A 27,632-nucleotide genomic window follows, 5' to 3' on the forward strand; every position below is an offset into this window, starting at 1 on the left:
ACTGTTCCCTTAAAAAACCCAAACTGAACAGACCAACAAAAGAAAGAAATGCCAAAAATCCTCCCAAACAAACTCAGACAAAATAATCATTCCAGCTATTTCCTTTTGCCTTTCTCTTGGCTTAGACGAGGTGTCTCTAAGTTCCACTCTGACTCATGGGTCCCCAGATTCCATCCTGGTTTCCAGCATCAATGATTTCCATTTTTCTCTCCTTTCAGAGAACCTTGGTGCTTAAGATTTTCTCAAACTGCTGGCAGGGCATCCAGCTTCACAATCCTGGCACTTGAGTGCTGCAAAAACTTTCAGAGCTGCACTGTTCCTGCAGATCACCTGTAACAAATGTGAGATTTATTCAGTACTGAAATACACCTGCCAATGATGGCTGAGGGCTGTGTTTCACCCTACTGATGCTATACAAGGGGTGTCAAGGATGCATGGGGCAAGGGAGAGCAGTGGTTGTTTGGGAGCCTTAGAAGGGAATAGATTTCAGGCTGTGTTTTCCAAACTTTCTAGCAAGGGAAAGGGAATATGATGTGATTATACTTAGCAGTCTTGCAAGGAAAGTTAGCAATTGACTTTTAAAATATTTCCATTAAGAAGAACCCACAACCCTTGAATGTTATCCTTACTTACACATAAGAAGCTGAGCCATAAGATGAGAGGACTCCCTGGAGATAAGTAAGCACATTTTATAATGTGAGAGGGGATAGGGAGCACTGGAATGAAGCAGCAGGGGAGGAGGGGGTTTTGGGGGGTGGATCAAAGTGTTAAAAGTGGAACATTTGGAGTTGCCATTTCCCACATAGATGGTGCTGAGAATTGCATTGCAGCAAAGAGGCTCCAACGCTGCCTCAGCCCATATCCTAGAAAATAGGAGGATAATTTTCTCATCAGCAGCCAGGCCTTCTGACTGAGCAGGGAGAGCCATACCCAGTGCAAGACTTCAACAGACCCTTCGTGACTCCAACCCGAAGTGATGTTTTTGAAAAAGCGTCAGAAAGGTGCCTCTTCCACACACAACATTTCAGTACTCTCATCTCTGTCATTATTTTGTCTTTATTTGTAAAAGTTGTATAAAATGCCTTTCAAAATTGGTCTGGTGAAACACGGAGGCTTTTCCAATGCCAGACAGGTTTCTGTATAGGAATAACATAGCAAGACATAGATAGAGACCAAAGCAACCAAGCCAGACAGGCAGGAAAGGCTGCCAATGCAACACTGACTCCATGAAACTGTGCAGTGACATGAGCTCACTGCTGTCCACGCACTCTATCGCAGAACTTCAGTATCACAACTCGGTAACTAGCCTCTTCACAGTGGAAAACAAAAATTCAGGAAAATTTACAAAAGTTACACTTCAAAATTTTAAACACTTTTACAAAGGAGGAATGATGTGATGCCAAAACCAGAAGCTGACAGCTTCGCCTATTGCTACATATTGATACTGACCACTTCCAGTCTCCAAACTTTGCACCAGGCAAATCTGTTTCTAGAATAATGAAGAATGGAAGTTTAATGGCACCTACTGCTTTGCAAAAAAGGTGATGCAGGTCTTCAAGTAAAGCAAAAAGGCCTGTAGTAGTATTTAGGGCTACAGAGTGGTATAAGAGTCTGGCCTGCAGGCATGGCATTTTGTGGCAAAAGTGTGACTAGCACAGCTTTTGTTTTGAGGATACAATATGCATGTGCACTTTGATTATAAGATGCTACTACTGTAGGAGGAAGAAAACCACTTTGCTTATGTAAAAGTCATAAGATAAAGGCAAGGATCTCGCGCCAGAATAAAATCTGTTCAAAATTGTTCTTTTCTTGAAGAAATGTCCCTTTTGCATACCCCAGGGTCAGCAAAGTGAGCCAGATTTTTCCACAGTGTAGCTCAAATGATCTCTGCCCAGTTTACTGCAAAGACAGCTTTTTACTGTAATCCTTGGCTTGACTTCAGTCATGTGTGGCTTTCTTGCTGTTTCTGGCAAAGGAGCCAAAACCTGGAGCACATGTGCGGGACTGACTGCAAATGGTTCCTGTCAGGCTGCTGCAACAGCTCTGTGTCTGCTCTGCACAGCTCTAAAACAAAGCTGGGCAGGCAAAGTCACCAGTGCTCAAACTAAACAGCCTGAAGGAGGAAAGGAGAGAAAACAGCATCATGAGGCTGAATGGCTTTCAGCTCCTGAACAATACTGATGACACAAAATTAAGGCTGCTGCAAGCAGTTCTAAGCCTCTGCCTTGCAAATAACTAAATTTAGTAAATTTATGCTTGTTGAATGCATTTGCTTTTTTGCAGCAGTCAGCCAGCTACTGTAAACAATCTGCAATTGTATCTGAAAGGCAGCTGCTTTTATGGGATTATTCATAAACCTTCAGACCTCTTAGCCAACCATCACCTTTTCCTCACAGATTTTCCTATGGATCAGAAAACATGTTCTCAAGATTTTACTGAAATGTCTGGTAATGTCCTGGTGCAAAACAAGGTGGGAGAGTTATTGCATTTGTTACATTAAAGAACAGGATAAGAGGGGAGGGATACTGTGGCTCAGGTCCATGCAAATAGAGTGTGGAGGAAACCTTGGCTCCATCTACTCACCTTATCCCATGCCAGACCTGTTACCAGTGGGCAAAAGCAGCAGGATAAGAAAGGGCAGAAGCCCAGTCCAAGGCTCCCACTAGTTTCTGCCCAGCCTCTCTGACCACAGCTGCTTCCCAGGGACTCAGAGGAGCCCTTGTAAAATTGTCTACTAAAACAAAACCCTTTGTCAGAATACTTTGCCTCACCAGTTCCATAATACTCCACAATCAGGAAATGTAGCTTATGTAGTAAGTTCTCCTGCATCATCTAAGTTATTCATCATGTGACTAGAGAAAGCTCTTTGCTGCAAGAAGCTTTCTTTCCTTGGTCCTGGATATAGCACCAGCAGTTAAAACAGAGGTAAAGTTGCTCCAGAGTGGTGCAGCACTTCTGTTGGAACACAGGAATAGGGCACTTGAGAGTCATCTTGTCTCCCCCAGTCACATCTTGTTTCTGGAATGAGCTCTGCAAGCTCAAGCTTGCTGTAGTGTGGGGATACTGGTCAAAAATGTGACCTGGTTCTTTGTTGGCTCAGGTGATCCAAAGAAGAAGTGAGTGTTGCCTGCTGTGCTGGATCATGGCCCTGTGCTCCTGAATTTATGTAGAACCATAGGTCATGGAATCACAGTTTTGCTCAATCCCCCTTCCAAAACACTGCCATGCTGGGTTTCCTAGACATGCTATGCTTGTCCTCAAAGGAGGGAGGCCCTTCCCAGAATTCAGCTTACTGAAACATGTACTGTACACATAAAGATGTAGAATGGTGTAACTTTTTGAGGGAATGAAGGGGAAAGCTTTGCTATCCACTTACAATCATTAAACCAGCACTACCTACCTTTTCTCTCTTTTTTTAAATGCTAATCCTCTCACAAAAAAAAAACCCTGAAACGTTTGTAATGTTACAGACTTCAATCCCGTGGCACAAAGACCTGCTTCTGTGCACTGTTTTTAAACCTTCTGTTTTCATTGCAGTGATGACTAAATGGGAAAGTTATGCAGACAGCAATGCAGTATAATCTACAGCAGTTCTATTGCTATGAACCGTGACAGCTATGACCAAAGATAAGGCAAACAAAAGTGAACTAAGGAGGAATTTCTCCTCTGTCTCCTTTCCTCCACCTCTAAACCTGGGTGGGAAAAGGCAATATATTACAAGAGACAGCACTGAGCACTACACCAAGCATACAAAACAGAGTAGATGGTTGGACAGATCACTGCAGAGGAATTTCTAAGCCAAATTTTACAAAATCCACAATTCCTTTAAAAAATAATCAGTATACAATCACAATGCAAAAAGACATAAAGGGGCCTTTTCTGAATTCCACATATTCTGGCCACTCTTCCCTCTCATTCCTCTTAAGTCCCTTTTTAAAAGCTCTAGGAAGTCCAGTTCTACATCCTGACACAGTAAGTGAACGGATGTCTAATACTGTTAATTTATAAGATCCTGGAGCTCCTCGTCAGTCAGCTCATTGACTTCCATGATCTTTTTCAAGTGTTCCATGTACCGGGTGTGGTCTTGCAAAAAGTGTGGCACCCTCATGTTCTCAATCACCGCTAATCCTTTCAGGCGATCCACATCCTCATATGAGATCTGTAAGGAAAGACCTGGGTCAATTTAGCAGTACAGTTCCACTGCCTCTCTGCTACTGCTGCTACAAAGTCTCCCCTTTAAATGAGAAAATATGTCAGAACAGGAGAATTTAAAACCTTGGAGAACTGTTTGAAAACATGGGCAACTGTGTGCTTCAGTGGAAGATGCAAAAGAAGTGTAAATTTAGCAAATGCCTTCATAACTCCTGATTCTGCTTTTGATTCAATCAGTGAACAGACTTGTAGGAATGTGAATGAGAATCATCTACAGCAGCTGCAGGAATAGAGAAGGAAAGGATGGAGCACATGTGAGTGCTGGAATGTCTTCTCAACAAGGCAGAAAGATTTACATGAGAATGAAAAAAACACCGTGCAAAAGACTAAGGAACTACACAGGGAGGGCAGCACAGGCATGGCACAGGAAACAGTTTGGGAAATGCATGGTGCCAGTTGACCTGAACTCTGCTGTTTCATTTTCACTAGTAAATGTGCTTATGCAAAGCTAAATTAAAATGCACCCCTAGTAACTAACTACAGCATGAACCAATACCTAAGCATCCCAATTTTAGTTTTTCCTGTTTTCACCATTTAATAGCAGAATGCAGACTGGGTTTGCCTCGTGGCATCAGAACCTTCTGGTAGTTGGTGCTGAACTCTCATTTTGCAGCTATTAGAGGATCTGATAGCTTTTTTTCCTAAGGAAAATGGACATTTCTATCTTCATAGCCTTATGATTATAAAAGCTAGAACTTCTAAACAGTAGTTCAACATGCTGTGACTGATAGTCCAGAAAGGATGACTGCTTTGGCTGGGCACAAGCTGCCATGGAAGCACAGAGAAGAACTCCTTGGGCAGCTTGTCCAGTGTGATGAAATTTGTGTGGTTGTCGCTTTGTCTCCAAGCTGTGTGTTATGGGCACCCTGCAGACAGCAGCATGTGCTCTGGCAAAGCCCACCAGCCTCGCTGCGCTGCACATGAGGTTTGTGCCAGGTGGCTTGAGTGGAGCCTGCTCCTTCCAACCTTTTTGCCTCATGTTTCCTTTAAGGAGCTGAGCCCTGTACAGTCTGGTTTCCCTGGAAGCAGCCTGCCCTCTTGCCACATGATGGTTTCTACTCAGCAGCGATTAAAGTGTGGATGAAGGATTCACCAATGTCCAAGGGGCATGGAAGGGTTTTCTGGAAACACAGGACAGTGCAATCCAGATTGCTACACCTGATCCATAGGGACAGGTGCATATCTCAGCGATGATAATTGGAACAAAGCCCACAAAGAGAATCGATTTGCATCTGCGTACACAAGTGTGATTTTCTAGTTGCAAGGACAAGATGCACCCAATTAAAAAAACAGACACCCATGCCCAGGCTTATTCAAGTCATTAAAATACTGTTGTTCGAAGATTGTGTGGCATTACACCTAATTAACTTAAAAATAGATAGAGAGGAGCTCTACAAAACCATACCATCTCTCAGTCTGGAGACACAGCACCACATACCTCTCAAATTCTACCTCTTTTCCTGCCTAAAGAAAAAAAAAAAAGATCCTTCCCCCCTCATATTTTACTGCTGCAAACAAGAAACATGTATCTATAATCTGAGATATGGTTTGAATGGGATGCATTTCCTCAGTTCTTGCAATTGCTAAAAAATTACCAAAGTTGATATCCTGAGGAGATGAAATACAGTCTCATCCTATGGTGGAAACAGGTTGTCTTCCTTACCACATTTTATTAGTCATTGCACTAGAGAAAAAAGACTGAGGCTAAAACAGGCTTACTAATGCTCTTTGTAATGTGCTCATGTGTTTCTTGGGAAACACAACAGTAAGTAATATTTTGCTGCTTTTACTTTTTCAAACTCTGGTAGTTATCCTATACTCAAGTGCACCAAATATCTGCATTCTATTTCTCTTTGGCAATATTTGTATACAATTACTACATGAATATTTGCAGCACTTCCTGTATTTGATTCTTTGTTGTGAAGTTTTAATACTGCTCCTTTTAAGAAGTACCTTTTCTCAGGTTTCAATTGCTTTCCTTAGTCACTTCTAGGTATGTTGAACAGCTTGCATGTATCCACACCACACTCTTCTACACTGTATGTAATGTCAGAAGCAACAGGAAGGCAAGACCTGCAAAATGTGCCAGCCAAATTTAATACTCCCTTTGGAACAACCTGATCCTCCCATTCCACCCTAAAAAAACAAGTAAATCCCCCATTTAAAGTGGTGATAAACCACTAGGCTAGATCCCAGTGCAAGTTCTATGCTTCTCCCTTTCCTGAGAAGTTATATTGGAGTGGGCCCAGTGGAGGGTCACTAAGATGATTAAGGCACTGGAGCATCTCTCCTGTGAGGAAAGGCTGAGAGAACTGGAACTGTTTAATCTGGAGAAAAGCAAGTTCATAGGAATCATCAGTGTGTGTAAACACGGGAATGGGGCTCTTCTCACCAGCACACAACGGCAGGGCAAGAGGCAGTGGCACCAGTTAAAATGCCCAAAATTTCTCTGAACAAAAAACCTTTTTGTACAATGAGGGTGGAAAAACACTGGCACAGGTCACCCAGAAGGGGCTGTGGAGTCACCATCAGTGGAGATAGTCAAAGCTCAACTGGACATGGTCCAGGGCAAACTGCTCTAGCTGACACTGCTTAAGTATGGAAGTTGGACTAGATAGTGAGAGATCTCTGCAGACCTCACTAGTCTGTGATGCTGAGAGCAGACACTGGTCTGATACACAAATTTCCAGGTTGACTGCAGATGCCTGAAGCTAAAACATTCAGAAAACATTTTAAGATTCCTTGATTTTAAAAGTTGTAAAGTCAAGTACTTATAAATTATCATACTGCTAGAATAAATTGCTTATAGACCTTTAATGTGGGTGCCATGCAATGTGGATCATAGTGGAATCTGTAATTTCAGGAGGAACAACTTAGTGTGTTTTTCAAGTGGTCTGACAACCTGCAGACTCCCTGAAGAGAGACAGGCATAAAGCAGTAAAGGAACTGTGTGTTCAGTGGTTTAGCAGGCAGAAGCTGTGTGGAGTTAAGCAGGTTTAACGCAAAAGGAAATTTCAGACAGAAAGTTGCAGACTTATGTGACTGTGTGATTTTATTTTCAAAGCTTCCTAACTTGGTTCAGTTACCTAAATAACTTTTGCTTATCAATAAGGATGATTCTGACAATAAACAGAAAGCTCAAATGTGGATAAAACCCTCTGTCATAATATGCCCCTTCCCTTTACCACGCATCGATTGCTAAGTAGGCAGAAATGTTGGTATACCAGCTCTAAATTCAAGCTCAAGTCAATTTGAGTCCCTGTTTATGTGAGTATGAACCCTGCTTAATGAACTGCAAAAGCTTAGCAACCCAAGGATTTGGTTCAGGAAATGTGACAAAATTTCTGCACTTTTTAGGATGAGCTGAGAACAAGAAGCCATGACAGTTAGAATGCATCTAAAATTCATTCACATTCTGTGAAAATAGAAATACCATTTTTCTGGGGGAAAAAACCCTGATTTTTTAAAAAAACACCTGCCATCAGTGACAGAACTTTGAGATGAAATACCCTTTGTGGTGGAAGAGGGGTGCATTAATGTCAAATGGTTCCTTTTGTTACCTTCTAGGACCACTGCCTTATTCGATACCTGTCTTGTTTGGCCGAGGCAGTCTGTTCTACTGCAAGTCAGGTGGTACCCCATAAAGGGAGAAAAGTCTGAGAAATATGACCATAAAATCTTAATCTGATAAGTGAAGAATGAGGACAAGCTGATAGAAATTTTTAGGACATCAAAATACTTGCAACTTGCACAGTGTAACTGAAGGTGTTGTACAGAGCAGAGAATTCTAGATCAAAGTAAAAGCACCATGACTCATAGTTCATTACAGGCAGGCTTGCTGAAATGATAAAACTGTACCCTTGGGAAAAATTAGTTCAGTCACCTTTCCAAGGGCTGTCAGAAGATGGAAATCAATGGACTCCCTGTATCTCAGGATTCGGAGAATGCCATCCAAGTACACCTGGTCCTTATTGAAACAGCCTGAAAGGAATGGAGATACATTGCACTCTGTAAGTGTTCAGTCAAGGCATGTTCTCAGAAGCCATTATGAGCAGAACAATTTTATTTTTAAAACCTAGGTATTTATATCCCTGACTTTGAACACCTTTCCAAAAAGTAGCTAGAAGGCAAAACCCACTACCACTAGCCAGAAAAAGAAATCAAACATAGAAGACAGGGCCTGTGAATAACCACATGCAACATTACATCTTTGGAAAGCAGGTCAAACTGTAAGTATGAATTTTTTCAAAGTTTTGCATTTATGTTCCACTTCCACAAAAAAAAAAAAATCCTTTACTGATTCAGCTTGAAGGTCTCACTCATGAACATTTTCAGTCTTGTTTTCCATAGCAGAATTCCTGAGACCCCATTTCAGAAAGTGTGGAGTCTGATTTCTCCTTTTTGCAAAGGTTTTACTACGTGACGTGATTAAGGAGCACTGTGCATGTTCTGAAAACCCCCCTGAAGTACAAAAGAGGAGACAAATAGGGAACTCACCTGGTTGTGAGGTGTCAGTCCACCCTCTCTTGGCCCGTACGCAGTAATCCCACCTAGTATTGGGGTCCTTGACAAATTTCCCCACATCCTGGAAAAGCTGACTGAAGGACATTTGGCTGGCCTGGTACACTGTGTAGTAGAGCAGGGCAGCTCTCCAAAGAAGAGGGTCTTTGCGGAACAGGACGCTGTGAATGCTCGCTAGCCCTTCTTCTGTAGGGTTGATTGGTTTTAACCCATGTTTTCTACGGCCATTGCGGTTGCACCAAGGCTGACTGTTGTTGTTAAAACCCCTAAAGTAATGAGTTCCTGGAAAAAAAAAAAAAAAGTAATCTGCCACACAGAACAGTAGCATCCAATGATTAACAAAAAGTTATAAAATATATAAGGAGATACCCATTTCAGAACTCTGAGCTGGTAGGACCGGGCACTGGGAAAAGTGGTGACTCTAGCCTTGTCTACAACAAAATTTTGTCAGAGATATATACACCATACAAATATTCACCTGCTGACTGCAAGTGAAATTCCTGAACATGCTTAAGGAATGCAACTCTCAGGAGGACTTGACTTTCTAAATTTGTGAAAAGGAATTTTCTGAAGTCCTACAAGCTGAATTGTCTCTGGCATAGGCTAGGCATTGTAGGGAACAGCAGGAAGGGAAGTCAAAGTAAAAGGGAAGAAATGTTGGCTCCTGAAGGTGATTAAAAAGCACTACTCCAGCCTTGGAAGATGCTATGTCCCCTAAAACGTGAGTAACAGTGGTTCTAGGCAATTGCAAGGCTTGTTCTTCAGTTGCTATTCAGGCATTAGCCAAGTTTACCCAATTTTCATGTACTTAGTTGAAACAGATGCACTGAAAGTTTTGTAGAAATTTCCCACAGGACTGGGCCAACCTTATGTAATGCAAAACCATAGCAATTTTACACCAGTTTAGGGATCACTGGGTAAATTCTTTATACCTAAAGCATGCCTACATCTGCAAGCAGTGCAGCGTGAAAGGAGCAGGTTTGCAAAGTGACGTGGCTGGTGCTGAGGTGGAACAGTCACACTATTTTTATTTCCCCTTTTTTTTTCCCTTTATCTCCAGAATAGTTAAAAAAAAATTGCTCTCATGAGCAAAATGTCCCTGAGCAGTGACAGCACAGAAGGTATGCTCTGAGGCAGAGCCTCTGGGCTAACATAATCTGAAAGGATTACTCTTTGCCTCCTCCAAGATTCCTTTGGCATGGGAACCTCAGTGCTATAAGTGGGACTGGCTGGTAGGCTTACTTCAAAAGCTTGCTCCGGATCTGACCTAAAATGCTGATGTCCATGAACCCTAGGAATCCTTTTACTGCATGCTGCAGTAACAAAAAGGTTTCTCCTTCCCTTCAGCACATCTCCAGCAAAGGTTCTTTAGAGAGTGATGTTCCCTCTCTCTGTACCTGTCCAGTGCCTGGCCCACCATTGTGCCATAAGTAAGAATGCATGCAAGTACTCCCCTTTGCCTGCAGAAGGGATGTGATGCTCATACCAATTTCGTGTCTCAGCATCCCCTCCAGCCAGTGCTCTCGCGCCGTGGAGACATTGATGGTGAGAGTGGGGCGGCCGTTCACCACGGTCATGGAGGCTCGGGACAGCAGGTCCTCCGTCAGATGGACCACAATCTGAAGAGGAGAGAGTTCAGGTAGAACTGAAAGAGCTCTCTTCTCGCTCCTGATCCTGCTTTTTCCTCCGGCTCTTCCATTATTTCATTTCTCTTTCATCCCTTGCCCTCTGCAACTCTGTCTTGGGATCAGCAATCACCTGAGAGAGCTTTCTGAATGATTTCATCCTACTCACCTGTACTACTGACAGAAGGTGAATAGGATAAACTCATCCAGAAGGCTCTCTCAGGTGACTGAGAAGAGCAATCACTGAAAAATTTAGTATGGTAACACTGACTAGACTAAAAGGGCAGGGAGCAATTGCATGCACAGTAAATTAAGAAAATACCAGTTTTTGAACTGTGTTGAATTATCTTAGTATTACCGAGAACTGAAAAATACTAGATAAGAACATATAAATTGACTAGGCATCTATATAATCAGCTGTCTGAAAGCATTTCAGTTGCAATCTAAAGTCACTTGAATGAGAGGGGGAAGTATTGTGTACTTTTTCTCCCGTTACATGATGCAGACTTGAAATATTGAAACACTGGTATTGTTTAGTTCTACACAGCCAAACAGTTCTTGCTTTCCTGTTCTCTCTTGGAAAACTGGTAATCAAAACAAAAGCTGGCAGAGAAGGAAACTAATGCATTTTGATATATTGTATTATTTGACTTCAAAAAGCCTTTTTAAACAAGTCACTGAGAGGGAAAAGTGAAACTTTTAAAAGTTGAGGACTAAGCACCTTTCCTTCTTCATGTAAAGCCTAATGAAACAGTACTGTTCAGAAGAGTACAAAGGAGACTACTTAAAGATTACTTTTTAGTATCCAAAAAAGACCCAGGGATCAAACGTGTGAATATAACACTTCCCTGTACTCACTCTCAGCTTCAAGTTCAACAGCAAACCATCAGTCCCATAAAACTTGAATTTAAGAGGCAGGAAAAACAGGTAAATCCCAAAGCATTTAGATTGAAAGGACAGGTGCCACTTAGCTTTATTAACACCTCTTCAGCTGGAGAGAGTATTTTCATATTTTAGACCATCCTAAGCATGACGTATTAACCCTATTTTCACAGAAAATGTGAAGCATTTCATTAAGAAGGACATGGGTTGCTGGACAAGGATGTAGGATCCAGCTGCTATGAAATCAAACAAAGCCAAAAATGAAGAGGGAGATAAAAGCACAGGAAAAGACAAAACACAAATTTTTTCTGCTTGTGCTAAACTGTAGTTTATTAAGCCCACTCTTAGAAACACTGGTAAAGTCTGGTTATCAGTGTCCCACAAAAATGTGTGGTGAGTTTAGCAGTTTCTCCTAATAATATTATGTTTACCAATTAAACCTAGTTTCTGGGAAATTAATCTTTGTCTCATGATTCCAGACTCCTCTTGCTCACTGCCAGTGATCTCATCCAAATCTTTGACTCTGTCATCTGGTGATTTCATTTGGATTAATCCCTTTTTTATACATACAATTTCATCTGACTTTTCCAAGCAATTTCATGTAACTTCATCAAACTGGTCTTCTAAAATGCTAAAATTCTGAATATAGAAAATAAGTTTTTTTCACAGGACTCTAAAAATCAGATGGTTAAAGCCAGGAAAAAACAGCACTCAAACCAATTCAACAAGCTCTTTCAGACATTTTTATTCACTTATGTCACTTTCATTTGTGTTGCTTCTTATAAATCACTCTCTTGGCTTATTTTTCTTGGCCTTTTCTTAACTCTTTCCTTTGGTGTAAATAATTCGATACAGGAGAACAGATGGCAGAACTGATGAATAAATGGAAATGTGCTGGTCTCCATGTAGCTGAAAAAAGGAGGGAAGGAAGGGTGTCGTTCTTGGGTACTCCCAAAAGAAGAGAATTTAAGAACAAGTATATATGAATCAGGAAACAGGCTCAGAGAGATGACTGAAGCCTTCACAATGAATGTGTGTCGTTTCAATTGTTCGAACATTAGACTGGGCTTAGCCATGAGAAAAAATATGATGTAAGGAATATTCTTGTAATTATGGAGGAAAGGCCTCCCAGATGGTCTCCTGGGTCCATCCATGTGTAATGTCTAAGGTCTACACAAGTGTTTCTTTCCTGATCAGTGCAGGACTTACCTCACCAAGACAGCCTTCTTTCACCATGTACTTCCTGACGTGATTCCAGATACGACTTTTGGTCAGCAGGCTGCCTCCAGTTGCCTGTTCGAATTTTTCATAGCTTCCATATTTCTGCAATGTCCGCCTCATAATATTAATGGACTATAAAATGAAAAAGCATAGCAAATATCAGGGCAATAAGATCCCCATGTCAGCCTGATACTTGTATTCTTTCTCTCCCTCTCAGTCTCTCTTTTTTTCTCAGTTTAAAATCCCCCTTTTCTTAACTCACTGACAGTCACTAACAGGCTCTACTCATTTAATACATGTTGAAACACTCTGCAATAAAGTTATACCATCTTCAGATGTACGTTAATGCCAAAGTACTGAAAAAAGATCCTGATCAACTCATCTTAGACCCACATGCATCAGCATGATGATTATCAGTCTAGTGAAATAATATCTATTTTCTCTTTAATTTTGGCAGTGTTGTACAACTGCCTTTTAAAACAGTTGTAACAGGTCTCCAGGACATTTGCAGTTTGACAGCATTTTTCTTTTTATGTTTTTCCAAAGAATTTGAAAAAGATCAACTATTACTGTCATCTCACTTCATTTCTTGGCATTCTCTAATTTAGGAACACTGATTAAGCAGATGTGTAACTATAATTTTAATAATAATACTTCTACCAAAAATGTCTCCTTACAATGAAATCTCTTGTACCATGGGTGTTTGTCTGAGAAAGGAGGAGAGAGAGCCAGAACTTTTATTTACAGAACTTTCATTTAAACTTTTCATTTAAACCACAGTACTTCTTTAAAACCCTCCAAAATGAAGGCCTATTTCATGAGATAAATAGAGTAGTATCAATAATTCTCCTATGAATTGCTGCTAGTAGAAGTCCCTTGAGCAAAGCTCAGCACAATGCCCAAAACCATGATCTGAACTATGCATACTGAAGATTTTATTGATGGGGTGTGAAATTCTCATCCCTAGTTATCTTCTTTCCAGTGTGTCATTTCACACTCTTAAAAGAAAATGCGGTATGGAATAACTTCTTTCCCAGCAACAGTCCAGCTACAGGGAATAGCTTTTTGTCATAGACTTGATAACAGAAGCTCCTGGCACCACCTTAAAAAAAGAATGCTCTTGCTAAGAAAATACCACTAACAATAAAAGGTGAAAATCTTGCAGACTGAATCTCTTTTTACATTATATACTTATATCCCTTCATGAACACGTTTGTCTCCAGCTATGTAATTCTGACATTGGCAGGTTGACTGATTTTCCACAAAAATTGGATTAATTTTTTATCTCTCACACCTATCAACAATCCTTTTCTAATGTTTTTCAAGTTGAAACTAATCAACCCTGAGTAATAGCTACTGAAACCCATAAATGACAGCCAGACACATCCTTAAAGCCTAATATCTCTTTGATGAAGGAAATCTCACTTACCCGAATGCCAAAGAAATATTGTACCTAATGTTCAGTATTTCTTTGTCTTGTATATTTTCCCAAACATTTTTTCCTTTTTAAAAATTACCTATCAATTTTAACTTCTAAAAACATTATCTGTTTTATAATTTTTTTAGTGTCTGCACATTCTGAGGCATTTGCCTGTCTTATAGAAAATCCTTGGTTAAAGAAGCAACCTAAAAATTCCCACCCTTTTCCCAGGAAGTTTATTCTCAGCCAGTAGCCAGAATAATTCATGATAACAGCTCTTCAGTCTCCTTTGCCAGGTGCCAGATCCTTAAGATATTTATGTCACCTATTAGTTGTTTGGTATATTGGGTTTCTATTAACAATTAATTAACTTTATTTGCTCACTCTGGAAGAAGTCATCTGTCAATCAATCTTCTAGCATGAAATCTGTCTTCACAACTTGTTGATATTAAATTTCAATTACATCTATAAGACTAAATACCCACTTAAATTCTAGGCTGCCTAAGTTCATTTGAAATGAAATCCCAGAGGACTCTCTAACCAGATATTCAGAAATAACTAAGAAGGGTGCTCACCACTATCACCTTCTCTCTTGACTCTGTTTCAAGCGAAACAGAAAAAAGTCCCGAAAATTCTTTCCAACTGGGCAGGTGTGGCTCTGGAAGCACCAAAACAACAGGGAGAGCCATCACACACAGACACATTGCACACAAATCCCAGGGGAGTGGCAGATGGCCCTGACACTGGGATGAGCCCCATCCCCAGGGATGTTCCTGCTTTGGACACCTCTTGCCACGACCACTCCGGCTGGGGGTGGTTCCTGAAGGAAAAAGTTTTGGGAAATGTTTGGTTTCCAGGCACTGACTACAACACCAGGCCCTTAATTTGGGATTCTGCACCTGCCTCCAAGGTGAGATGACTCAGTCAGGTGTTGCAAGTTTGCTGGAAAAGGGGAAAATCCAGACCAGCATTCCAGCTGCTGCCTATGCAGCATCCAACTGTGAGCTTATTTTCCAGCCTCCAGGCCAGCAGAACATTGGTACTGCTGCAGTTCCTAAGGCTAAACTATAAACTCTTCAGCAACAAGTAAAAAAAAAAGAAAATAAGAACTATGTGGCTGTACTAGGTTACTGGATAGCAGTAATAATTTTTGTTCTTTTCAATATTAGCTAAAATGTCTGCTTATCCCTCTGATCACTACCAAAGAGTGCCAAAAGAAGTAGCCATCTCAAGACAAGCCCCCTTGCACAGCAAACTCTGTGATGCTCAAGAAAGCAATGACACAGAAGCACTAACAAGAGTAAGGCAAGGCTGTTTAATTGACTGGTTTAGGTTATGCTGGTGTTGCTTTTTAAAAGAAATTATTTACAGCCAAGTAGGTTTCTGCATCTCAAGTCACCCATGTCCAGCAACTCAGCTCAGTGGTCAAGAGTTATTGTAGAAATATGTACTGATAAGACTTCTTATGAGTAGTGTGAGGCAAGCAAGTCAGAGAAGGGTCTCGGTGATCTAGGAGTCAGCCCCCTGTCTTAGTCAGCTCATCCTGTATTCAGAAGCAGCTCTGCTGCAAAGGGGTTGCAGTCTCTGCTGAGATTTGTAAGACAGACAAGGTAGACACACACCACTGCTCTTCTTCCTGCATAACTTATCAGCTAGGGGGAAAAAGCTTCCAAGGTGCATCATTAGGTAACACTTTGTACCAGACAGAGCTTGTTAGTCTAATCAACAGCCATAAAATGGTGGCTGTTTGGGTCAAGAGGAATGGAGGGAGGAAGGTAAGTATACATTTCTGAAGCTAGTTCACTCAGGCTGCAGGATTTGGGGTTTTGTTCAGTGTTTATAGAGGCTTTTCTTTTGCATGCTTGTTCTTAGTGGTATAAAGGACACATTTAAGTAATTTAGAGATGGTAGAAATATTTTTAATTAAAAACTTTTAAGTTACTTTGTAAAGAATCTGAAGTTAATACTCACTAGGTTTTTGTATGAGACTCTGCTCTGAAGTAAAGTTATATTCCTACTGTGGTATCACCAGAAGTGATCTGTTAATCCCTTCTAGGGGAAGAGAGATATTTGCGTCAGACCCTGAGAACCTGTGCCACTTGGATGGCCTGACATGCTTTGTGTTATGTATTAGCACACCTTATCTATAAATCCTAGTTAGCAATGGAATTTGTCACTAGTGCAGAATGAAGTGTTTAACAATTAAGTGTTTTATACAGACAGTGTCATGTCCTTGAATCTTCCAAATGCCTAAGCTGTGACATCACTTGGACATAGCAAAGGATTACTCAGTGTTGATTGCCATGTTGTTTAGCCTTCCAGCTCCACCTAAATTTTTTTCCCAACATCTGATAAATTTGCTAATCGTAGGCTACTTTTATTATTGCCTTAAAAGGTGTCACACAAACACTTGCACTGTGGTATAACTGGTTTATTTATGAACTCAAAACTGCTATACTCTTTTGAGTACAAGGGAAGAGGATATGTAACTCTTTTGTGGGAGGATCACTCATTTGACAAAATGGTTGGGGGTTTTTTATCATTTTTTTTTTTAAATGCATATAGAAATAGAATTATTGTTGCCTTGTACAGTTCAAAGAAACAGGGTACCTAAAAATGCAACTTGCTGATTTTGGTTCAGCAAATCAGATGAACTGTTAAGTTCATCTGCTCTGCAAACACTGGGAACAACTATTTCTAAGCAAATATTGCCACCTCAAGCATCTAAGCAAAAATAACAAATGCTTTGAGTGCTCAGAAACTTCACAATGAGGGATAAGAAGTTTGAGTCAGAAAACTTTTAGAGCACAGAGCTGCTGCAGTGACCTTGAAACACAGTGGTAAGAAAATCAACTTCTGTAATATCAGATATGTTAATCCCTGTGAAGAGTACAAATCTGCATGCTATTTTCTGTTCTACAGTTTACTTCCCTAAAGGCACTGTATTGTGTGACTCATTAAAAAAATCTTATTATGAAGAAAATACAATGTAGATATGAAGAGAGAAACAAACAGAACAGAGTATGAGAAGGAAGACACTAAAATAAGCATTTTTCAAGTGCATTAATAACTCAAAAATATTCTCTGTATATGAAATATTAATAAATATTTCATATAGAGACAATATTATGAAATAAAATTAAATAAATAAATAAATAAAATAAAAGAATATGAAATAAAAATATTCTCTCTCTGTGAAAAGTCAATCAATAAATGTGTTGAGCTGTGCCCAAGGTTTAAAAGCTCTGATTTAAGTAGAGGCATGGGGTAAAGTGGGTGGTCACAAGCCTGTGTGTTCCCCACTACAGCATTTCTGGGTTAATGGTTTGCAAACCTTCAGTGCTCTCTGCTTTTAGAAAAGTAAATAAATGGGGTGGAGTGTGATTTGTCTTCCAGACATATTTCAGTAATGCTATATTAATTTCATACACATGCACAAATGCAGAAAGGGCAATAAGAAAGCACAATCTGTTTTAATGTCCTAGCAGGCTATGCACAGCTGTGGGTAAAAAGATTTTTGACATGACTGAAAAATTCTCTAATTTTTTGAAATGTCAGGTTTTGAGCTCATTCCACTTAAGTATCCTAAAAGCCCCCTACAAACACGGTGGGTTCAGTCAGTAAGAACTGGGTTTATAGCTTTTTACTCATAAAAGAGCAAGCAAGTGGAAGTTGCCATGAGTACCTTAAAAACTGTTCACAGTTACCAAGGCTTTTTAAAATAAGTGGAGCAATAAACATAAGCCAAATATGCTTCCAAAAAAAAACCCCAACAAAACTGAACTGAACCTTCTTGTAGCAAAAGGGATGACTACACACAGTTGCATTTTTACTGCAGACCCAGCTCTTGATACTGTGAGTTCTTTTTTTGCAGCTCAAGTTATTCTTTCTGAACTTCCTTTAAGATACCTACGCGTTTCTTCTGACAAGTAAAATCTGCGTGAAAAAAAAAATAGCAACGAGGAAAAGCAAGTGCTCCTACAATACTTCCTGATTAAAATTTTTGATTTATGCTGCTTTTTCTGGATAGTAGATTTGCATGAAATTAAATTCAAATTTGCATGGAGATGAAAGTTTCTGAAGCTAGTTGTAGATAAAAGAGAGAGAGTGACACCTGCTGGGCTTGGAGCTATGTTAAAGTTCTGCTTTGGGGCTTTTTAAGTGCAAGGTATTTTTGTTTGGTATTTTTAGGAGCTGAACTTAGAATACATGCTTTTCTAGGCTCAAACTAAATCTGGTGAAACAATTTATATATTCCTTGTTAATTGTCAGAAACATACTTCCTTGAATATTAAATCCTTTACTGCCTTTTATGAAGTTGTTACAGGGCCTTTATTTTCCCATACTTTTTATGGACAGGGAAAAAGGTAGAGTTACAAATCAGAAAAATATTGAGGAATCATTCGTCATTAAAATATTCAGTATTTACACTTATGGGTTTTTGTTAAAAGAAGGGTAAACCAAAGAAAGGTTTGCTCCAGAAAATCATCATGCATAAAAGGACTTTTAAGGCTCTGCTAGCCCACACTAAGAGGGATAATTTGTATTAAATTTGGTTTCTCAAATCAATAGTTGTTGATGTGCTGTCATCTATGTTGCTAATACTGCTAAAAAATCAAAGGAAAACCTATTAAAAAGCTCTAGTCAAGGGGCAATTTTATTTGGTGTCATCATGAATTAGTTCGTTGTTTGGAAGTATGGAAGACGATTTTAAGAATAGAAGAGCTGCTCCCTTTTCTCATAAAGAAAATAAATTTTTAATGAAAATCCAGAAACTGAGTTGTTAAAATATGCAGATATTTTCAATGTAAGAATGGAGACTATCGATACAATGATGTAATGGGTAATAACACTTTTGTACACTCTTGGGTTTAGAAAAAAAAAAAATCAGGCTGTTCACAAGTCAGGGATCAGTTCTTACAATCCCTAGTTCTTTTAATTAATGTATCTTTGCCACCAGGAATTTTAGTTTTAAGTGAAATATTCATATTGCAAAGAAGTGAAACTCATGGAATGGCAGGAAGTCTTCCATGTTAAGGATCACTTGAATACGTAAGAGTCTATGTTTAGAAAAGCTTGTCAGACATAAATAAGATCAAAATCATTTTAATCCAAAAAAAATAATCTAAAACCATTTAAAAATAGCAAAAGTGGGAAGAGTAGTGCTTCTTCTACAGATAAGCACTGGGTTTTGTCACTTATGTCAAAGTTGAAAGCAGGGCTTTTGTTGTTTAGGTTTTTTGCAACTCAGGTAGGAAGCCAGGCTGTTACACAGAATGGGAATGTGTATAGCTATATTACCAGTGTGGCTGCAAGATATGAAAAACCAAAATTGTCTTCTTAAAATTTACCTCTCTCTGGAATGGAATTTGGCTGCTGCTTGATTGAGCCTAATGTATGTCCAAATAACCTTTCAAAGTTGATTAAAACAGGGAACATCAACATATGCGTGTCCAATAACTATGACCTCAAATAATTGCTATCCCCTCCCGATCCTTGTGTCACCAAGAGGATTGGCAGGATTCCTATGCTGCCTTATTCCTCTCCTTGCTTATGCCCTGTATTTTTCCTCTACAGGACCCTGCTCCATTGCCTAAAAAACTTTCTTGCTTTAAATTATGTTTAGTGTAAACCCATTTAGATGGAACTGTGCATTTATCCCTTAAAATCCTGTAAATTTCAGAAAGGTTTTAATTTAAAATTTAAAAATTTCATTTCAGTTCTCTAATGCATATTTCAAACAGCAGGGGAGAATAGGGAGAAATTACTTGCTACAAACAAAGCCAAATACCACGTAGGTAAAGGAAGAAATAATCACGGGAAATGGAGGGGAATAAAAGCAACTATACCTGCTTAAGGAATCTGTCAGACGCATGGCTGTGCTTAGCTAACACATTTGGCAGGGCGGGGTTTTCATACTCAAACTGAGGATTGTACGTGAAATCCGAGTTGAAAAACTTAACCTTCTCTTTCTCCACGTTGGACGGCTTGATGGCGGTCAGCAAACAGAGCTTCTGGCCAGCAGCACCTCCTTCCTCCTTCCCGCGGCTCCTCGAGGCCGGGGGCTGCTTCGGCTTGGCGAGGCCGGAGTGCTTTCTGGCCCTGCCCGCAGGCGGGGCGGGCCCGGCGGGCGCGGGGCCGGCGCTGAGGAGCGGCGGCTGGCGGGGCCCGCAGCGCCGCCCGCCCGGCAGCGGCAGCGCCCTCCCGCGGCGGTGCTCGGCGCCCCGCGGGCTGCAGGGCCGCTTGGGGCCGGCCTTCCTGTGCTTCTTGTGGTGGGAGCACGACTGCTTCTGAGCGTGGTGCTTTTTCTCCTCTTTGCTCTGCAGAAGGACGTTGTAGCTGCTGGTGCCTGTGGTGAAAATGTCCTTGAGAATCCCAGAAGGTGGATGCTGGAGGGTGTTTTCATTATGAATGTTCAGCTTGTGTACTTCCAGGCTCAGGACTGATTTCCTAGAAAGCTCTGTCTTAGGCCAGTGAAGTTTTTCTGCATTTAGGGAGAAAAAAAAAAGGAAATAATGAGGACAAACTTGATTTTCACGCAGTGATACTAATGTCAAGGACTCAAAACTGCAGCATAAAGGAAAGACAAAATGTCTTAACTGCAGTCACATCACGTTAATCTTGACTTCTAGGCATGAACAGCTGTATTATAATATATAATATATAATATATAATATATAATATATAATATATAATATATAATATATAATATATAATATATAATATATAATATATAATATATAATATATAATATATAATATATAATATATAATATATAACAGAGTGTGTATATCACTTTTGGACAATTAGACTGAGATCCAGCTAAACGAGTGTTTTATGCTTGCATCTCCATGCATAACTACGCTGCTGGCAGCTAAGGACTTTGTTGTTTAAGAAAAGACTCTACAGGACTTCATGAACATTTACTGCTACATTAACAAATGTATAGTCTTGAGCTGATTGATCTTTACCATGCAAGGAAGGTTTTCTGTAAGGATAAAGAATAACTTTAAAAAGAGGAAACTGTACAGGAGCATATGAGCAGTGTTTACAGTGAAGTCTCACAGAAGATCCCACAGCAGTCTGGTGTGATCTCATCTGCAAAATCTGATTCACGGAATTTACTCCCAGAAAACGGTGAGAATGTTGGAAAAGGCCAGCCACTGTGAACAATTTACAGCAGCATATGGATTGTAATGTATGTTTAAAAGACTTTGGTTTCACATGTTCACTCTAAATACAGGCAATAAGCTACATTTCAAGAGGCAAGAGAGATCACCTAACTAGTCTCCCGAAATGCCTTAAGACAACAGTGGGTATTTCATCTAATCAAAGCTGTTCTACCGTAACAGCTGGCTTAAAAAAAAACATTTGAGAAGAAACACTGTAAACCAAACTAAGTGCAAAAAGCAAATAAAGTTATTTTTTAATGAGTGAGCCCTCCTTTTGTGCTCTGACTCCTAGCACAGCCCTCGGGGAAGACTGGTCCCTGGTGCAGAGCAGCTGCATGGAAAAGTCACTGAAGATTAAAACTGAATTTAACATTTGTGCTGGCTTGTTAGAAGTGACCTCACTTCACTGGTTCTACCATCCCCTCCTCTCGACAACCAGTTCCTCCTAGAACATTCGGTGAGCCAAAACTACACATACAAATAAATTGTGCCAAAGTTGAAATGTTTCCTACTTCTGTACCTAAAATAAAAGGATTCACAGAACAGGAGATATGGCTGTGGCATGATTAAAGATTAAATCCCTGCAAAAGGGATTTGAGCTTTATCCCATAGTTATATGTAGTTGAGCTGTAATTACTTTACATACAGTAATTATACTCTCAATGTAACAGTAGCAAGAAATCATTAAATGCCTCCAAGGCAGAAAAAAAATCAACAGTGGCTTAATTTCAGCTTTATTTTCACAGGAAAATTAAGTTTTGCTCCCATGACAACGTATTTCATGCTGTTGGACCTCTGTCAGTTCCATAATCAACCTGTGTTCCTCAGTTCTCCCTGACATCCTGTCCTAAAAACCAAAAAGACCAGAGGTCCTATTTGCATGAATATATGATGGGTGATCTGCAGGCAAGGTGTTTTCTCCACTGGAAAGAAGAGAAGTAGAAGCATTAGATTATTACCCTTCACTAAAGCATGTGTATCCTATGCAAACTCAGTTTTCTTCCATCATAAGTCTGTGACTCCTCTTTCTATGCTTGGCACAGGAGTGTGCTCCTTGACATTCCTGTTCAAATTCTGTCAGATCATTCTCATCACATACATGACAACCTGCCTACATGGCTTATCTTGCTCTCCCATGAGCTGTCATGGTGAGAAACCACAGCTCCCCATCACAAGGAGAACAACATCAAACTAAATACGTAAAAGAGATGCATTTTTTGGATGCAACAGAATAGGATGACCACGCTCATATTTCAGGTATTTGAGACTGACTCCAGACCTATTACAGTATGACTCCAGACTATTACAGTATGAGAATCTTTACTTATAAGAAGGGTAAGTGAAAACCAAGGTTTCCAGAATGTCTGAACACATATTAAATTTCAGAGCACAACTTTGCTTAGGTAGACAAAATTGGAGTTGGAATTTACACAGCTACTTCTTAAAATATAGACAAAGAAATAACATGATACTAGAGGCATTAATGCTTCACCTTCTCTACTAACCAGGTCTTAAAAGCCACAAAGAAAATAGAAGCCTTAAACTGCTGCTATAATGAAGAACAAATAGAACTAATATTACACACATATCTAAGAAGTGATAAATAGAAAAGAAAAAAAACAGAAATTTAATTCAAGGAAACAACTCAAAATGACCTTAAATCACCCATTCCCTCCCTCCCCTAACGCTTGTGTCAGTCTAATACCAAAAACTCATGACAGCAAGCTGTTAGAGCTAAAAGGTACAGCTGGCCATTAATAAATGCTTTTATATGTAGACAATTGCTGAATGCTGTAAGTCAGAATTCTCCTGGAAGTGTCACAAATGGTGGCTGAGTGCTGAACATGCACTGGCAGGTTTCACATGCACATGGCTGATATCAAAAATAGTTGTTCCCAATCTGTAGTTACTTTATAAGCGCAACCTCGTAGCAAAGTGATTTTTCAGCTGCCAAACTAAGTGTGGCTGTCCTTAATTTTCTTCTGACTAAAAGATACTGTTCCATGCCTATTTGTGCTGGAAACCTAGAATCAACAGGTAATCTGGCACATTTGAAATATTATAACAGATAACAAAGCAGTTTTCACAGAAGTAATTTAACTGCTATTCTAAAATTTGATAGGTCTTCTAAAGATCATTATTAAATAAATTAGAAAATAATATTTAAGACTATGTCAAAATCATGTTTCAAAACACCAAATTTAAAATTATTTCTCTAGTGCATTTGTTTAAGATATAATATATTTTAAACTCACATCTGTAAATCAGACAGCATCAACCAAATTAAGACTGTACTGTCTTCTAGGAAACTTGTCTTACTACATCCAAGAGTTTGCAATTATCAGCAATACCTGGTGATTGAGAAAGAGGTCTAGTATTCTGAATATAAAACAAATTCATTGCACAGCCTGCCTCCCGAAAACCTGCTTCAGAATTTCAAAAAGTACTGAAATACCGTACTGCTATAAAGTAGCCAGTTGGAATGGATTATCAACCCAGATTAATTGCATGGATTGCTTAGCAGTGATTCCCAGCTTTAAAATTCTGATACCATTGGACAGATAATTTCTAAAAGATATGAAAACGGCAAATTGAAAACCACCATGCTATGGTGTAATGCAACCCTGCATACCAGAATACAGATATCATGATACAGATCCCATAGGTTTTATCTTTTGTATCACATTCACATGTGCTACATGTGTTCTGAGAAGTACAAGTCTGAATTTCCTGACTTAACTTATTTCTATTTTTGCAGTAGAAAACTGTCAAAGAACATATGCCCAGGGCTCCAGTTACCTTTGAGAACCTCCCTCTTGTGATTTATGTTATCAGGATTCTTTTCATTGTTTTCACTTCCAAACACTCAATGGCCACAAAGCCACAAGCCCTTCAGCAATTAAAAAAACCCCAAAATCCACAACAAAACTAATAGTCTCTTCCTAAAAGATTCTCCATCATGTTTCCTTCCATTTATTTATATCTTGTTCCTTTCTGCAACAACACGTTAATAAAAACATGGTCCTAGAGACACAGGTGAAATATTACATGCAACAATCTGCCACATTTGGGGCCCAAGGTGATGGCAAGGGATAAGCAAGGAGGGGACAGAAGGACTGCCTGTCCCTGTTTTGTCATAATTTAGGGTACCAAAGAACAGGAAATCCTCCTGTTAATGGCAACTTGGGCCAGAGTAGAGCTCTACCCCTCTTTAGTACCATGTTGTTTGGTGTCTGCTGTCCCCTAACCTGGGCTAGCGGGGCACCAGCCAGCCAAAAACAACCACCCTGTGAGTCTAAAGAATCTCACAAGAGAGCAGGCTGTGCCCTAACCAAAATCCTATCATTGTCATGACATCAGATGCACCTGGCAGTACTGGACTTACTCCATCCTGCAGACACAAGTGTACTATGTGCCCAGAACAATTCAAAACACCACAGGCTTGATTTTGCAGAAAGAAGAGGATCTTTAACTTCCATTTATACACAGGTAGCTATTCCAGCGTCACAGCAGTACTGGAAAAAGGATGGAGTCCATGAGTGCTAACAGAATATGTGAGAACCACGAATTTCATGATGATTCTGCACTAATGAAACATGTTCCATGTATAAATTGCATCTCAGTCCCTGGCCTGGAACCTTGCAACACTGCAGACACTGACTAATCTTGTCAGAGGTTATTTGTTACAATAAAGTTAGATTTTATGTTATATTCAGAAGCCAGTTTATATTATTGGTCTCTGTCCTTTAGAAACTGATGGATTGAGCTAATAAGTCAATAATATGCATGGTGAAATCCCAGTGTAAGCATTTTCCTAGCCTTTGGAGTATGTTGTATAAATAACACCTTCCTCTAGACTACAGGGCAGCTACTATCCAAGCAGCTTTTAGATACCTGTTCCATAGGTGGAATGAGGTTAATGACAGGTATTTGTGGGCACAGATACCTCTGTCTGGCTAGCCTTGCTCTAAAATAGCAGAGAGCTCCTGCAAGTTTTTGAGCAGCTGTCACTCAGGTTATACAAGCACAATGAACAAATCCTGTCCAAACTGCAAGTGTGACTAAGGTGCTTAGCAAATATGTTAATGGAGCACTTCCTCCTGTCCTAGGGATGTAATGGTCTGAGACACTACTTTTGTTTCTAAGATTACCATTACCATATTAGAATATGGCTGAGTTTCTTTTTTCTGCTCAAAATCAGAAATCATTTCAAGGTTGACTTAAATTTTCAAATTTATAGGAACACAAATAATGTATGTGATCTCTCTACAAGCAATAGCTAAGTTTGAAACTACTGAGATGAGAAGGAGCTACACAGATGTGACAAGTAAGATTCTTCCTTTGACACACTGTGCAAAGGTACAATTTCATTAAAAAGAAATGTTTATCTCCAATATTCAGAAGATTTGAATAGATTCACAACACCCTATAGTTTACGGGCTCTAGACTGTGTAGTTCATGTGTGCAGAGGGCTATAGAAAGAATATTCTGAAAAAAAAGCAGGCAACATAGGAGTGTTCTATATGAACCTGTAATGTTCCACTGCCTCTCAAACACAACATGTTTTGTATTTGTGGCATAAGTGATTCTGACCACAATCTTATATTCTATTTCCTCACCACTGGAAACCCCTTTAAAGTTTAAAACACTACAGTTTTGAACAGAAGCTGTCAGGCAACTTGAATTAGAATGCACTGGAAGCTCTGTGTATAATGACTGAACATGGTTTAAGAGCAAAATTAGGCAATGAGCTTCTGTAAAAACACTGACATTGAGTTACTTTCTATTTTCACAAGCATCTTAGTTATTAACTAGAGCCTGTATGATATTGGGAACTTTTACATTTAACCTAAGACTCTATTTTTTCCCACAAAAAATATCCAATTTTCTTTTCTCCTGTAAAGGTGTTACCTGTCATACAGCTTTTAATTCTGAGCTTCAAAAGCAAGGGCAGGATTCAGCTATCAGCCAGTTTGTGTATCTGATTCATTACCTGGCAGTGTTCATAAGTAACTCTGCATTTTAAGGGATGATTGACAGTTTGGATTTTCTTCTTTAAAAAGACAATGCTATTTGAGATGTACTCTTTCTACTCTAAAAAGGAAAAAATGGTATGGACTGACTTGCAAGCAGTTTCCTGCAGTTTTACTTCTGTGTTGAAATACAGTGTTATGTAACTGACTCCAAATCCAGGCCCTTCAAAATAAATGACATGGGCACAGTAATTATCATTAAAAGTGAAGACTTGGCTCTAATGAAATCAAGCAACAAACTCCTACTGATGTAATAAACTCAGGATATAATTACAGAACACTGATTTATAGGCAGACCTGCACAGGATGAAACTCATCCAAGCAGGTCTCTGCCTTCTTCTACTGCAACACATGTGCAGTCAGGAATATTTGATGGAGGGATATGGACTCAAAGTAACTATTTTTCACAAAATCTCATCCTTTAAGATTGCAGTGGCTATTGCACATCTCCAGGGATGCTCTGATCAATCCTATGAACTTTATTTCTGTTCCCATTATCAGAAGTAACACTCTAGTCATATCCATGCACAGATGGAACAGCATATCAATTATGCAGAGAAAGAGCAGCTGTAAGAGATCTTAGTTATGATTACAAAGGTATTGAATGAGGGTACACTAAGACACCTCCAGCAGATTTCTTGTAGATAGATTTCCCCACGGAGAAGTAACATGGGCTGGAGCACCTGAAGTAATGACACATGAAAGGATGTCAAATTTAAACAAGGAAAGCATCTGCTTTCAAGCAGCAACTGTATTGTACACAGCACAAGAAGCCAGTTTTGTGTGGTACCAAGTACCTGTCTATATGATCGTTAGATAGTCATAATACACGTTTGTATACACACAGACTTGTAAGGATTTGTTAACTTCTCAGAGAACAGAGCAAAGGGCAGAGCCAAACCGTGTAAGACACCAGATATAATCAGCAGTACTTTTACTGGCATTCTTCCTCGCATGGTCTGCCCCTGGCTCCAGCGGAGCGGGTGTCACCTCCGCACTCCCCCGTGTCCCGGGGCACGGCCCGCAGGCGACACGCTCCCTCCCCATTCACCGGGGGTGCTCCTGCTGCTGGAGCCAGGCAGGTGCGGAGCCCCTTCCCCCGTTCCCCGGGGACACCCCACCGACACCCGCGGCGCCGCCCGGGCGATGCTGCCTCGCTGGGCGGGGAAGAGCTGGCGGCCGCCGGCTGCCCCGGGCGCGGCGGGCACCGCGCCGCTCCCGCTCCCGCTCCTCACCGGTGACACAGATGGACTCCAGCATGGTGCTCCGCCGGCTGCCCCCCGCGCCGCGGGCTCCCGGCTGCTGGGCGGGGAGCCCAGAGGGGAGGCAGCGCCCGGCACCGCGGGATGTGCCCACCTCGCCGCTTCGGCGGATCCCGGGAGCGCGGCTGGCCCCGGGCCGGCAGGCGGGAGCCGCGCCGGCGGAGCCCCCGCCCGCCTGCCTCTGCAGACTACAAGTCCCGGCGGGCTCCGCGGGGCCCGAGTGCTGGAGGGGGCGGGGCGCGGGCGCGCTGCACCCTGGGATCTGTAGTGCAGCAGTCTGTGTC

At 40.5% G+C, this 27,632-nt stretch overlaps 1 protein-coding gene across 1 annotated transcript; it reads right to left on the bottom strand.

Annotated features, from left to right (window-relative positions):
• Positions 1–1,038: 1,038 nt before the first annotated feature.
• Positions 1,039–27,575, bottom strand: MATCAP2 (microtubule associated tyrosine carboxypeptidase 2). Its single transcript, XM_012571649.4, has 7 exons — positions 27,322–27,575; positions 19,731–20,365; positions 12,450–12,593; positions 10,220–10,352; positions 8,710–9,015; positions 8,096–8,193; positions 1,039–4,159 (listed from the first exon to the last, which is right to left on the bottom strand). Exons 1-7 carry the CDS (start codon positions 27,344–27,346, stop codon positions 3,998–4,000), a joined length of 1,503 nt encoding a protein of 500 aa, XP_012427103.3. The 5' UTR covers positions 27,347–27,575; the 3' UTR covers positions 1,039–3,997.
• Between the last annotated feature and the right edge of the window lie 57 nt (positions 27,576–27,632).

This window comes from Taeniopygia guttata, chromosome 2, assembly GCF_048771995.1.
Source record: "Taeniopygia guttata chromosome 2, bTaeGut7.mat, whole genome shotgun sequence".
Lineage (NCBI taxonomy): Eukaryota > Metazoa > Chordata > Aves > Passeriformes > Estrildidae > Taeniopygia > Taeniopygia guttata.

Excerpts from the sequence above, each read along its gene's own strand:
- MATCAP2 (XM_012571649.4), bottom strand. The coding sequence starts at position 27,346 with ATGCTGGAGTCCATCTGTGTCACCG. Across the intron at positions 12,594-19,730 it reads CTGACAGATTCCTTAAGCAG|TCCATTAATATTATGAGGCG; the intron begins GTATAGTTGCTT and ends TTCATTTTATAG. Across the intron at positions 4,160-8,095 it reads TTCTGACAGCCCTTGGAAAG|ATCTCATATGAGGATGTGGA; the intron begins GTGACTGAACTA and ends CTTTCCTTACAG.